Genomic DNA, 13,887 nt, shown 5'->3' with positions numbered 1-13,887 from the left:
ACTATATTTGATCACTCAAGTTGCCATAAAATACCATTTGTTATCCTACTGTTAAGTATTAAGAATTACAGTTATTCCTTTTCTTTACTCAGAGCCTATTTGAAGACTTGGACTCCTGTGGTCGCAGTCTCTCAGAGCTGGATGCAGCTGTACAAGAGTTTGCCCGCAGAAACCCTCTGCTGGCTAAACAGCTCAGTGACGCTATAAGCAAACTGTCAGAGATGCATCATCACACAACTCGGCTAGCAGACTGTAGGAATAATTGGCTCAAAAAGGTTTCCCTTTAGTTTTTTTAGATCCTTTTCTCACAATACAGCTGCAGTACTCGTGCCCCAACAGCTATAAATAGTGTGACACAGTTTCATAATTAAGGAAACTTAAATGTTTATTTTCTTGTCTCTTTAGGCTGTCTGCTATTTAGATGAGTATAATGAGATGCTGGACTTCATAGTGAGGTGGTCAGAGAAAGCCAAAAGCCTGGTGAGGGCAAACATCATCTGGAACTCCTCTGTTCACCTGCAGGAGCAGATACGGATGTACCAGGTGAGTGTTTTTTTAAAGTATTATTGAGATCTAAAGATAGTGTGTTTAGCTATGTTTTTTTAAAAAGAAAGCATGCAAATGGATGGACATTGTTTGAGCTGGATAGATAATTATCCAGCAAAAATATTTTAGACAACCGAAGGCAATTACACATGTCAACATTTATGAAGAGGCATTACTAAAGCAGTGGAATTTCATTCCTGTCTGATGCCAATGAGCTGTTGTTTGAAGTTAACCTGTCATCATTTGGTTTCTTATCACTTGGAGACCATTCACTCATGCTTTTCATTCCCACACCTTGTTACCCTGTGCAAAGGCTGTCCTGCGTGAGTCTCGAGAGCTCCATGGAGACCTGGAATCTATGGCAGAAAAAGTAGAACTTCTATCTGAGGTTCTGCAGGTCGAGTCAATGAGCCAGCAGGTCTGTGAACTCAGTCGGCACACTGATGAGCTTCAGCAAAGCATGAAGACACGACTGCAGAGCCTGCAGGATGCAAACAAGGTAAAGAAAAGTGAAAAAGAAACAAAAGATCTTCCATTTCACTTGTTAGAAACTTACAAACTTCACATAAAAAAATGCTATAATTTGCTTGCATAACTTCCTGGAAGTATTAGGGCTTGCATATATATAATCGACTTGTGTTTTCAGAGTATGGAAGCCTTGGAATATGAAGTGAAGGCCCTACATGTTGCTCTGGAGCAAGTTCAAACCACACTAACCTCACCAGAGTTGACTCGCCAGAGCCTCAAAGAACAGCTGTCTCAGAGACAGGTAGCCATGCAGCGTGGAATTAATCTATAATTTCGTCTGAAATTGAACACCTTGCATCCATAATTTGCATGTTTAGCTCAGTGTAAACTCTTTTGTTTTGCAGCGTCTGTTGGCAGATATGGAAAGTTTCAAGCAGCAGGTTCAGGCAGTGCAACTGTGTCAGAGTGCCCTGCGGGTCCCAGAGGAGGTGATGCCCAACCTCGCCATCTGTCGTACAGCTTTGCGTCTGCAGCAGGAAGCCAGTCAGCTGCAGCACGTGGCAATACAGCAGTGCAACATCTTACAGGTGTAGTGGGGGGGCGCTATTACTGCATTAGAGTCAGCCCAGTACAGAAATGTACTATTTCTATATACTGAAAAAGAAAAAAAATTTAGAGTATTGTGCTGATCTGACAAAATGTCTCCTTTTTTTTCAGGAGGCGGTGGTTCAGTACGAGCAATATGAACAGGAAGTGAGAGATCTACAGGGACTCATAGAGGAAGCGCATCGAGTCATTCAGGACCGACCGATTCCCACCAGTAATATCCAGGAGCTACAAGCCCAAATCCTTCACCATGAAGTATTAACCTCTCTATGTTATACATTAGGGTGCCATGTTAATCATGTAATATTGTCTGTCACGTTTGCACGTTTTACGAACATGAAGTAAATCCACATACACAAGAACCTGAAATCTGAATTGTACAAAGGATTAGAATAGAATAGACAATTAATTGTGGAATTTTCTGTTCTGCATGATTTGAGTTAAAGGTGCGATCACCTCATTGTATATTACTGTGTATTCTTGTATAGGAACTCGCCCAAAAGATCAAAGGTTACCAGGAACAAATTGCTTCACTAAACTCAAAATGCAAAATGCTGGCAGTGAAGGCCAAGCATGCCACCATGTTACTGACAGTGAGTGACGCAGAGGAACTTCCTGAGGGGCAGCAGGAGATGGAAGGGGAGAAATCCAAGAAATCTTCAGCACAAGCCGTCGTGGTAAGAGAACATGAGATACCACATGATATACTGATTCTTCTGAATGTTGGTGATTTATTGATAAACCTCTCAAACTCCTCTACCACTACTGACTTTAACTTGAAGAGGTTTTACCCTTTAATTTGATCAACTAATCATCTTTCATATGATTCATCTTTTCCAATTCACCCTCTGTTAATGTTTCTGTGGTGTGTCAGATGACGGCCGGTCGCTGTCACACTCTGTTGTCACCTGTCACTGAGGAATCTGGGGAAGAGGGCACTAACAGTGAGGTGTCTTCTTCTTCTGTGTGCCGTTCTCCTTCTCCTGTCGCATACTCTGAATGCACTTTCACCAAGGTATCTATCCTCTCTTTCTCTTGATAGTTTTTTCCTGACTTTCAGGTCTGTCTTGACTTCAGGTACTTGAAAAATTTGGATTCTCTCTGGTTATTAAGAAGTCATTTAAAATATTCCTTCTTTGTTCTGTCTGAAACATTTTTGCCTGTAATTTGTTTAGTTAAATAAGACACTCACTTAATACAAGCCAATGATAAATGTAAAGGGCCAGAACAAGTCAGTGCCTGTATTCATCTATTTATATTACATTCCCTACCTGCACTTGCAAGTTCGTGGCTTAGAAAAACTGCTGGTCTAATGTTTTCTTTAGATGGGACGTGGAACACTCACAAGAGCTCCAATCCAAGAATTATATGACCCAACATTTGAGTCTGTGGCCAACTTAGATGACCTGCAGCGCTCATGGGAGACTTTGAAGAATGTGGTATGTTAAAACTATGACACCTCTCCTTTATCTTTGTCTAAATATTATGTAATTTACTATCAGTGTCATTCATTCAATTGAAAGCACTGCCTCAATTAGTCTGACACACACCTTTGTAATCTATAGCATATAGTGACACACTTTTCTTCAGTTAAATTGATGTAATTAAAAAATAGTTCAGAATCCTGTTGAACAGAACATGTCAGAACATTTGTCAATCTCATTTATTGTCTTTGATATTAGTTGTCCTTATTTTTAATGGTATTTCAAGCTCACCACATGTAGATTCTTATTTATTTATTTATCTTATTACAGATCAGTGAAAAGCAGAGATCTTTGTATGAAGCACTGGAAAAACAGCAGCACTACCAGGGTTCTCTTCAGTCAATCTCCTCGAAAATGGAGAATTTGGAAGGCAAACTCAGTGAGCCTCTGGAGACAGATAAAAGCCCAGATAGTCACATAAAGGTGCATGAGGTGAGTCTCATACATTAACATCTTTAATCATGTTTCTGTGTTCGTAGAGAGCGTAGTTATGGAAGATCAGGTCAGTGGGAGAATGTATTCTTGGCAGTTCAAGTAATGTTGTTTCAAACATAGGTTTGATCTTCTCTGTGTTTACTGTACAATGTTATATACAGTTGTTTCTAACATATCATTTAAGGGTTCAGTCATTTTTTGTGCAATTTTGATAATTAAATTAATAATCTTAGAAAACTAACTTGGGTGCTGAGCCTCCAAAGACTTGTTAGTGCCTCTCTCTGATTCCAAACTACATTTTATTAATAGAAGCTCATTTAAAACCCTGAAGAGGAACCTGTTTCCTCATCAGTCTGGTGATGTGTTTCCTACCTATAATAGAATGAATTCATATTGAATTGATTTAATATACTCACCCATTTTATGCTACTTCTTACTGTTCACCTACAAATGACAAAAGCTAGGTTTGGCTCGATGATTACCGAAAACAGGCAAAGGACAAACAGACAAACTGACAGATTCTTTGATTTATCAGAGACGGCATATCAACACACATACAGATAAGTATTGCTCACCTCTGGATTGTTGTGTACAGGGTCTGATGGGCGAGATTCAGACTGTGCAGGAAGAAATCGACAAGCTGCAGTCAGGCTTCAAAGAGGATCTGACTGCTGATGCTGAGGACTCAGACATGGCTGAACAGCTGGCAATGCAGTCCTCACTCGCTGTGTTAGCTGAGAGAATGACCACCATCCATATGAAAGCTTCAGGGAAACAACAACTACTAGAGGTAGTTCTGTCTGCATTAAATATGCATGAATGCAATAGCATTGTGTAGTTGTTTTTTTGTAATGAATTAAACTTGTTTTGCAATATTACTTGCTGAAATAGAGTAGTTTGATCATTTAAAAAAAAAAACTGAATACAAATATGGATAACAAAAGTTAATAACTTCTAAGCTGAGTGCCTCATGTCTGATAAGAAAGAAAAACTACATAGCCTCCTTGGCAGGGGTAGTAAATTGATGTAATAAGTAAAGTGTGATCTGGCCTCCTGCAGGAACGTGTCAGTGATCGTCTGGAGGGTGAGCGTCAAGAACAGGCCATACAGTCCTATCACACCCAGGTAGATGACCTGGAACAGTGGTTGGTCAGAATGCGCAGCGCTGTAATCTTCATCCTTGAACCCAAACCTGCAGAGGAGAGAGAGATGGAGGTTCAACTCAGTGAATGCCAGGTAAGTGCTCCCCCTACTGTCCACTTAGGGTCATCTATACATATATATGTATATAAAAACACACTTATATTACTGTTTTACTGAAGAATATTAGAGGATTTATTAATATAAATGAGAGGTGACATAATTTAAGCAGATTGTTGCAGACAATTGTGAAGAATGACATAGACAGCTTTGGAGAACTGGATATTCATCATCGCCTCTGATCAACACACTAATGCAAATTGAAAGCAGATTATGTCTTTCAATATTTTCTTTCCCACATTACATATGGATCATCACAGGGGCTTCCAGAGAGTAAACAAGAGCATTAGTGCAGTTAGAGTGGCATTCAGATGGCTGTACTGCTAAGCGACTGCAGCACTAGTCTTAAGCAGATTATGCAGTTTTCTGTGGGACAGGGGCGTGTCAAAGCATAGGGTGGAGTCCACGGGGATTGTAGTTTTCAGACGATTAAGGGAGACTGCAACCAGGATTGGTACTGGTCATTAAGCTGCTAGAATATCCAAGTAGGAGAATCCTAGTGTACAAGGAGGGAAAAGTGGGAGGGTGAGAGAGATACTCTTTGACTCAGAATAACCTGCTGTGGCTATAAGTTGTAGAGGAGTGACTATGCTATTAGAAAACTTATGTCTCTTCAAAGATTGAAGCAACATGCGGTGATAAGCACTGATAAGCAGTGTGGACTTAGAATGGTGCCAAATGCTGGAGAATTGTTATTGAATTTGACCGAGAGGATGTACGCTGCAGAGCTTGGAGCGTGACGGATTAGTGGTAATATGTTGCACAGGAGGCGAGGGTGGACAGGTGGGCCAAGGATGCGAGCTGTCTCTGTCCTGTGGTCAGGGAAAGCTGCTAGAGTTGGGGGCTCAGCCAGACCTGGAGGGTCCGTTGTGTAGAGGGAGGAGCTCCTGTAGATACCATGTTTGAGCTGGCCTCTCTCCTTTTGCTACTACAGAATATGCTACTGGAGATTGAAGAGAAGGTGCTGGCCCTCTCAGAGTTGTCACTGCACAGTGAGAACCTGCTGCTGGAGGGCCGTACCGACACCAGAGAGGAAGCTGAGTATTTGGCTGGGAGGTTACACACATTGAAGGGTGGTCTGTTGGAGCTGCAGAGGATGCTACAAGACAAACAGGTTAACATCCAGGTGAGACGCTTGCTAGGCTTAAATGTTGAAATAGACTATGTGACACTGCCACACTGTCTTCTTTGTACACACTGTGGTTACTATGTTGGCAAGTTATAGCATGTGACACCACAAGTTTTCATCATGTCGTTCATTAAAGCATGCTATTACATTAGGTTGTGTTGTTCATTTGCCCATCTCTGTCTACTGACCAAATATAACACAAGATGAAATATTGATCAAGAGAATATAAAAATATTTGTCCACAAGCTCACTATGCTGCTTCTCTTTGCTGTAGCATTTTCTTTTGCTCACTAACAAATTCTCTAAACTTTTGAATGCATGCTCTCTAATACAATATGTATGCATCCAAAGGGTGCTCTGCAGGAGCCAGAAGACAGCGAATCAGATTCCAGTCTCTCTCAGAGTCCCAGTGTGCAAGACTGGCTGGCACAGGCTCGGACCACCCGAACCCAGCAGCACGAAGACAGTCTTAAGAGACAGAGGGTATGTTTCAACCTTTTTTTATCTTGTTTCACTACTTCTGAGTAGTCATATAAAAGTTGTAGGAAAAGTCCATTCATTCTGCCTGCTCTGTGATCAATGCATCTCTCCTTCATTTTGCTCATTAAGCTCTAAAATCTATCTCCCACACCTCCTCTTGCATTAGCATAATGTTTTTTTCAGTCATACTGCTTGATCAGTTGCTTTGAGTCTGACAGTCATCTAAAAGATGAATCTGTTGTATCATTATGACCGTACTAGTCTTATGCACAGTGCAATGTGACGTGTTTTTTTTTCTTGAAGGAATTAGAGGAGCAGCTCGCAGAGCAGAAAAAGTTGCTTCAGTCAGTTGCTTGCAGAGGAGAGGAGATCCTCATCCAGCAGTCCTCACCCAGCAGTGCCAGGTATTTTACATGCTACATTCATGCAAAAAGAAATAAAATAAAATAAAATCGTACTACAATAAACTGGATACTCTAAAAGATTTGCTGATATTTTTGTCTCATTGCAGTACAACAGAGCCATTTTCACCAGCAGCTCTGGCTGAAGCTGGGCAAGAACAGATGAGGCAGAGATGGGAGAGTCTCAGACTAGAGCTCAAAACTAAATTGAAGCTCCTTCAAAAAACACTGGAGCAGGACCAAAAGCAGCCGGTAAGAGGTTTTAGTACTGTCGGCATACAGTAGTGATAAAAAAGGTCATGAAATGGTCTTGATTTTTGTCTATTTTTTTCTTCTTCTCTTTTTCAGTTTTTTTCCAGAGCTTCTCGTATGACCACAGCTGGGTCACTGTTTAAAAGGGAGACCCAGGCTGACAAGTCCTCCTTGAAGACTCTGTATGGTAGCTTCAGGCAGACAATCGAAGACATGACCACTCAGGTTTTGGCAGTCCTGTTGTCATATTGTACATTTCAATTCCTGCTGTTGGCAAATCCTTTTCTTACAATGTTATTGACGATTTGTGTACACAGCCCGGTGGTGGAGGTGAGACGCAGGTGGCACAGATGGAACAGCAGCTTTACACGGCTGTGTCATCCACCTCCTCCTGGCTGGATGGTGTGGAGAACAATGTTTTCTCTGGCTCAGTGCTCCTGACTGAAAATGCAGAGAGCCAGCTACAAAATCAGGAGGTACAATTGGGATCATTTTTTTAATCATAGGATTAGAATGATAAAATACAAACATTTTAAACTCACTGTGAGATCTGTTAAAATTCTCAATCTCAGCAAAGTCATTCTCTTATACAAGAGCGTAAAAAGTGCTTTTTTGCCAAAGTGAAAAATTATGAGAAAACAAACCAAAAAAAAATTTAAAAATCTGAATACAAATGTGAAATTTACAAACTAATTTAACTAGACGGATTTAACTAGACAGCTGATGTAACCTTGTAATTTTAACTTCAAATAAGAAGTTAAAAAGCTGACTCTGATCTTCTCTGTAGGTCCTGGAAAATGATGTGAGACACGTGACGGAGGAGGTGAAGCTCAGTCAGGCTCTGCTAGGTGGGTCCTCAGGGTTGAAGCAAGAAGACCGAGTGCTGCTGGAGGACAACCTGGACTGTCTGAAAGAGAGATTAGGAGCTCTTGGTGGCGCTCTGGGTAAACGCTGTGACCACATGAGGACAAGAGCACATGAACTCACAGCCTACCAGGTTTGTATCACTTACTTTTGAACGCACTTTTGTTCAATTAAAACGTTTTGCATTTTTATTTATACGTAGTTTTTTTTTTTTGGAGCATTGATAACCAGGGGCATTTCCTTTATAGATACTGTATATGATTGTAAATTGCACAGAGTAACATAGAAGATATTAGACATTAATTATTTTCTGTCTGATACAGACTGAATTGCAGCTTCTCCAAACGGCTTTAATTGAGACCAAATGCCAGATCCTACAAGCCTTAGCTGGAGCCATGGATAGACCAGCCTCAAAACAACTGGAGGTAATCTTGGCATCATCTTAAACATGCATGACACTCCCATGTTCTCAAAATTGGTGTGAATGTCATTCATTGATGTCATTTGCTTGACTCAGGTCATTGCCAGTGCAGAGGAGAGCCTGAAAGACTTTGAACAGAGAATCACTGAGCTCAAAACCAGAGGAGCAGCACTACAAGCTGATCAGATCTCAACAAACAAGCTCCTGAAACTACAGGTAACCTGCCTCATAGATGGCTTTCACACATTGCTTGATTCAGTATTTTACTTTTAAATGTACACAAAGGGGATTTTGATTAACAGTTTGTATGTTGTATTTGTATTTGAAGCGTTTTTTGGCATACAGAATCAGAACAAGCTGAAAAATCACTGATTTCTGTGAATCTTTTTAGGATTCCTATGAGGAGTTGATGATGACAGTGGGCTCCAGGCGCAGTGGGCTGAACCAGAACATGGCTCTGAAGGAGCAGTATGAACGAGCTCTGCAGGACCTGACTGATCTGGTTGACACAGCTAAAGACAAGATAGCTGCTGATCAGCGAATTATTGCCAACTCTGTGGAGGAAGTTCAGAATCACCTTGACAAACACAAGGTATGGTTAACTTGTGGCTCTCTGAATTTGTATACTAAATGAATGTTTATCTTAAACAACGTGAGACACTGAACCCAATGCTAGTAATACAGGATCAGACAAAAGAAAGACTAACATGGTCATTGTTCTGTTTGTTGTCTTCTTCAGGAATTTTTTCAGGGTCTGGAGTCCCATATGATTTTAACAGAAACATACTTCAGGAAGATCAGTGGCCTTATGCTTCCCAAAGAGAGCCAAGCCTTGGAAGAGACAATGGCTGAAGCTCAGAGAGTCCTGAAAGAGGCGCACAGTAAAGGAGTTGAGCTGGAGTGCATCCTTGAGGTAAAACTAAAGGAACAATGATTTTAGTTTCAAGGAAAGCTGATTAAATAACTGAAAATATTTTTTTTTCGAGAGAAAGATTTATTAGCTTAAAAGTTGGAAAATATTCTCTCTGTGTTCCTAATATTACATGTTTACAACTTGAAAATATTAGTTACTTATGAAATTAGACACTCAGTAAAAATTACTTGAATGCTTGACAACTTCACAAGCACTGAATTTAACCTTTATTCAATAACAATTAGTAAATAAAAGTGTTTTAGTTCTCACAGAATAGTTGCATAGATGTGAACAATAGCTAAGCACAAGTGTTAATTGACAATGCTTTTCATTAGAAACGCAAATGCTTCATTTGATGTACATTTGAGATTCACTTGTCAAATCATTTAATTATAAAATTCTATTTGCTTGGGTTTTTTTTTTTCTTCTTCTTCTTCTTTTCCAGACTTGGTGCCGTTTGGTGCAGGACTACCAGAGTCTGAATCGGCAACTGGAAGCAGTTGAAGGAAGCATCCCCTCAGTTGGCCTAGTGGAGGAAACTGAAGATAGGTTACTGGACAGAATCTCTTTGTATCAGGTGCGAAGCGATATTGATGCAGATTTTTGGGAATACCTTATTCATTGTCAAGCCTAATTGCTGAGATGTGTTACATTAGGAATGACAGAACTTGTTCTTGTAGAATTACATGTTGACCAACATTCACTGTCATGGTCAATTGCAATTATTTGTAATTAAGATCCAAGCTCCACCCTCAGATGATTTCATGGCTGTACAATTGCAAGAAGCTTTAGAACCACTGTATTCATCTCCTCACCCTTACATTCTCATTCCAGCAATAGAAACCCATTTTTTCTCTTTGTGTGTCTTCCATTCTCTGTAAAGGGTTTAAAAGGAAAACTGACAGAGCACCAGCACAAGCTCCACCAGGTGTTGGATGAGGGCAAACATCTCTTACTGTCGGTTTGCTGTCCTGCACTGGAGAATCAACTTGCACTATTGGGCGACCACTGGCTTAACAATACAGCCAAGGTCAACAAGGAACTCCAACGCCTTGAGGCCATCTTAAAACATTGGACCAGGTCAGAAGCCCATAAAGGACACGTATCCAACACATAAAACCTGTCACATTCATCGATGCATGGTATGATTCAAATTGTTTTTGTATTTTTGGTTCAGGTATCAGAGGGAGTGTGCAGAGATTAGCGAATGGCTGCAGTCAGCTCTGGAGCGGGTGGAGTTTTGGAACACACAGGCAGTGTTAGTCCCACAGGAGCTGGAAACTGTCAGAGACCATCTCTCTGCTTTCCTTGTGAGACCAGACATAATTCAATTGTTTTCCTGTGTTTTTAAACCTGTGTTAATCTAAAGTTTCCGACTTTTCCAGAAATTGTGTCACTAGATGTTTTTACACTAAAAAATATTAAACTTTTGGAGCTTCGGTGGTAGTTCAACTTCAGTTAAGTTTTATATTTGTGGGTAAATGTTTTAATTGGCACTACCGGGTCTACTGTTTACAGAAATATAAAAATTCTTATGAGTTATTTCTTAGATAAAACTTTTTAGGACATGGCCTTCTGCGTTTGTCCTGCCTTTCTGTACTGTTTAAGGTTCATGATGTTTGTTGAAATATCATAAAATGCATACTGATGTGACTGACGGGCAAAGGTTAGCTTGAACAGAAAGACCAAAAGCAGAGTTGAGGGTCTACATTTAGTGGAACATTTGGCTTCCAACTGGTTGTACAAAAATGAACACCACCATCACAGACAGACATCACCCCATCCCTTATTAGACACTGACTTTGCTGTCTAACTGTAAACAGCCAGGCTCACAGTGTGTAACTACTGTTACATGCAGAACAATTCAAGTAATATAATGATCAAACAAAAGTCAAAACAAGAGAAACTGAAATATGCTTGGAAATGTGTTATAATGTTGGTAGTATTCGTTGTTTTGTTGATAGTAATTCTGCTTTATAATCTTCAGTTGTACTTTTGCTGTAGTATCAGCACACATACTTTTTGGAGGTTTGATAATTACCGATCACTTCTCAGGAGTTTTCAAAAGAAGTGGAGGGAAAGTCCAACCTGAAGAGCTCAGTGGTATCTGAGGGAAATCAGCTGCTGCGACTGAAGAAAGTAGACACGGTGGTGCTGCGCTCCGACCTGGCACGCATTGACACTCAGTGGACAGAGCTGCTCACGCGAATCCCAGTGGTCCAGGAGAAGCTGCATCAGGTATCGTCACATGCAGCCACACTGAACAGGCTTAACTGATTCAGGGAAAATAGGATTACCTCATTCTGCTGCTTCACTTGTATCCATAAGTTTTTAAGTGAAGGTTACCAATAATGTAGCAACAAGTGCTTTTTCCTTTTTGATATTTAAGATGCTGCTCCATTTTCTCTCCAGATCCAAATGGAAAAGCTGGCTTCCCGTCATGCCATTTCTGAGCTGTTTAACTGGATATCACTCATGGAGAATGTGACTGAGGAAGATGAGGAAAACCTCAAGAGTGCTGTTGGGTCAAATGTGATTCAAGACTATTTGCAAAAATACAAGGTAGTGAACCTGTTTTCTTCAGATGTGCGGGAGGTTAATCTTTGGTTTTTCAAATCTGTTTTTATTTGTGTATACATCCAACATTTATCATTTTAAACAATGCTGATGTACAGTGATTGACTGATTGTAAAACTACCTTTTTCTCATTTAGGGATTTCGAGTAGATTTAAGCTGTAAGCAGCTGACTGTAGACTTTGTGAACCAGTCAGTGCTGCAGATCAGTGGTCAGGATGTGGAGAGCAAGCGCAGTGATAAGACGGACTTTGCTGAGCGCCTGGGAGCAATGAATCGACGCTGGCAGATTTTACAAGGCCGCATCAATGAGAGGGTGAGGCAGTAATCACCAGTATTGTTACAGTACTCAACATGGACCAAAATGACCATTTAACAATGCAACACTGAGTGTTAAGTTGATTTTACATTACATTACACCTCTAGATCCAGTTTCTTGAGAGCCTGTTGGAGCAGTGGCTGGAGTATGAGAGCAGCGTTCACGCCCTGAAATTCTGGATGACAGCTCAAGAAGAAAGATTAAAGAGGAAACATCGGATAGAGGATTTGACATCTGTGCAGAATGCTCTCAAAGACTGCCAGGTAGGTTTGATTCATTACTGTTCTTAAAACGTATTACTCGTGCACACATAGTTTTGATCTCACCATCATGCTCCTATTTATTTATCATGTGAAAACTTTTAATATTTTGTGTTCTTTTAGGAAATGGAAGAGTTGATCAAAGAAAAAGAGAGAGAACTAGAGAGAGTGGAGGAGCAGGGCTGTGCCCTTGTTCAGAACAAGACTGACGAGGCCTGTGCTATCGTCATGGAGACACTCCAAAGTGTCAATCATACCTGGGCTAACCTGGACCATTTGGTAATGACTTTGCTCTCTTTTCATTCCATGTTTTTGTTAAAAATCATCTATTCTGTTCTGTCCTTATCGTCACAGTTTACTCAGTGTCGCTAAATGTTTTTGATTTAATCTTCAACAGATAGGACAACTAAAGATCAGCCTGACGTCAGTGCTAGATCAGTGGAGTCTATACAAACGAGCCTCTGAGGAGATCAATGGCTACCTGATGGAGGGAAGATACTCTGTTTCACGTTTCCGCCTCCTCACAGGCTCCCTGGAGGCCGTTCAGCTGCAAGTGCAAAGTCTGCAGGTATTTTAAAATGAGGAAACATTTGTTATCTATTTCATTAAGTATGTGTTAGGTATCTCTTTGCATTTTTCATGCAGAGAATTTTTCTAAATTTGGTCATGTCTGTGCTGGTGAGTAAGTGCTGCATTTGCGTGTCTCCTGTGAAGGATTTACAAGAGGAACTGGAAAAACAAGAGAGCAGTCTAAGAAAGTTCGGAGCTATAACCCATCAACTTCTGAGGGAGTGTCACCCTTCAGTGTCAGATTCTCTCAATAATGCCCTGAAGGATGTCAATGCAAGGTGATCTTCATATTTCATTTGTATTATTGTTTTTCCTCTTTTAAATGTTTACAAACCTCATTTCCTGAAAAGTTGGGAAGTTTTTTAAAAAAACGACAAAAACTTTCTGACTTTCTTTGTGTCTCTCCTAGATTTTACGAGTGTTGTTGGTATAGAATTCTAGATTTCTAAATGCTATGAAGTTGATTAGCAAAGACATTGAAAATAATATCCTTTTTACTTCACAATAATGAACAAATGAAAGATATAGTTGCATTTTACAAAAATGTGCTAACCTTTCTGGAAATAAAGCTTGTGGATTTACATTGTGGAATAAAGTGCAGATCCAAAAATACTGTATTAAAATGATAAATATTGATCCATTTCATATTTGCACTCAGATGGACTGGTTTATTGGAGGAGATTGCAGAGCGTCTCAGAAGCAGCAAAGCTCTGCTCCAGCTGTGGCAGCGATACAAAGAGCTTTTCGAGCGAAGCTGCAGTAGCGTCCAGCTGCAGGAGGAAAAAGCAGACCAGCTCCTTAAGAGCACCTGCAGCAAGGACATTGCTGATGAGGAAGTGTCCAAATGGATCCAGGAAGGCAGCGTGAGTGAGGGCACACCTGTGCTGCTGTAACTAGTTTTACCT

General features: G+C 40.4%; 1 protein-coding gene across 10 annotated transcripts in view; it reads left to right on the top strand.

Annotated features, from left to right (window-relative positions):
• Positions 1–13,887, top strand: part of syne1b (spectrin repeat containing, nuclear envelope 1b) — an 80,186-nt gene that overhangs the window by 49,743 nt on the left and 16,556 nt on the right. For 9 of the 10 annotated variants that reach the window (XM_072365601.1, XM_072365608.1, XM_072365609.1 and 6 more), the window contains 34 exons: positions 93–275; positions 406–543; positions 860–1,045; positions 1,193–1,315; positions 1,419–1,601; positions 1,732–1,875; positions 2,109–2,297; positions 2,495–2,635; positions 2,946–3,059; positions 3,375–3,536; positions 4,135–4,329; positions 4,599–4,775; positions 5,734–5,925; positions 6,280–6,411; positions 6,712–6,812; positions 6,920–7,061; positions 7,158–7,286; positions 7,379–7,537; positions 7,849–8,058; positions 8,249–8,350; positions 8,443–8,562; positions 8,738–8,938; positions 9,086–9,259; positions 9,705–9,836; positions 10,143–10,339; positions 10,437–10,569; positions 11,315–11,497; positions 11,672–11,821; positions 11,973–12,149; positions 12,260–12,415; positions 12,536–12,691; positions 12,810–12,980; positions 13,127–13,260; positions 13,641–13,845. In XM_072365601.1, the coding sequence (XP_072221702.1) occupies positions 93–275; positions 406–543; positions 860–1,045; positions 1,193–1,315; positions 1,419–1,601; positions 1,732–1,875; positions 2,109–2,297; positions 2,495–2,635; positions 2,946–3,059; positions 3,375–3,536; positions 4,135–4,329; positions 4,599–4,775; positions 5,734–5,925; positions 6,280–6,411; positions 6,712–6,812; positions 6,920–7,061; positions 7,158–7,286; positions 7,379–7,537; positions 7,849–8,058; positions 8,249–8,350; positions 8,443–8,562; positions 8,738–8,938; positions 9,086–9,259; positions 9,705–9,836; positions 10,143–10,339; positions 10,437–10,569; positions 11,315–11,497; positions 11,672–11,821; positions 11,973–12,149; positions 12,260–12,415; positions 12,536–12,691; positions 12,810–12,980; positions 13,127–13,260; positions 13,641–13,845 (5,391 nt within the window). The remainder of the gene's footprint in view (positions 1–92; positions 276–405; positions 544–859; positions 1,046–1,192; positions 1,316–1,418; positions 1,602–1,731; positions 1,876–2,108; positions 2,298–2,494; positions 2,636–2,945; positions 3,060–3,374; positions 3,537–4,134; positions 4,330–4,598; positions 4,776–5,733; positions 5,926–6,279; positions 6,412–6,711; positions 6,813–6,919; positions 7,062–7,157; positions 7,287–7,378; positions 7,538–7,848; positions 8,059–8,248; positions 8,351–8,442; positions 8,563–8,737; positions 8,939–9,085; positions 9,260–9,704; positions 9,837–10,142; positions 10,340–10,436; positions 10,570–11,314; positions 11,498–11,671; positions 11,822–11,972; positions 12,150–12,259; positions 12,416–12,535; positions 12,692–12,809; positions 12,981–13,126; positions 13,261–13,640; positions 13,846–13,887) is intronic. The other variant, XM_072365604.1, reaches the window with a different exon arrangement.

Source organism: Leuresthes tenuis, unplaced genomic scaffold, assembly GCF_036924035.1.
Source record: "Leuresthes tenuis unplaced genomic scaffold, fLeuTen1.0.hap1 SCAF_15, whole genome shotgun sequence".
Classification (NCBI taxonomy): Eukaryota; Metazoa; Chordata; class Actinopteri; order Atheriniformes; family Atherinopsidae; genus Leuresthes; species Leuresthes tenuis.
This window is presented reverse-complemented; position numbering and strand designations above follow the sequence as displayed.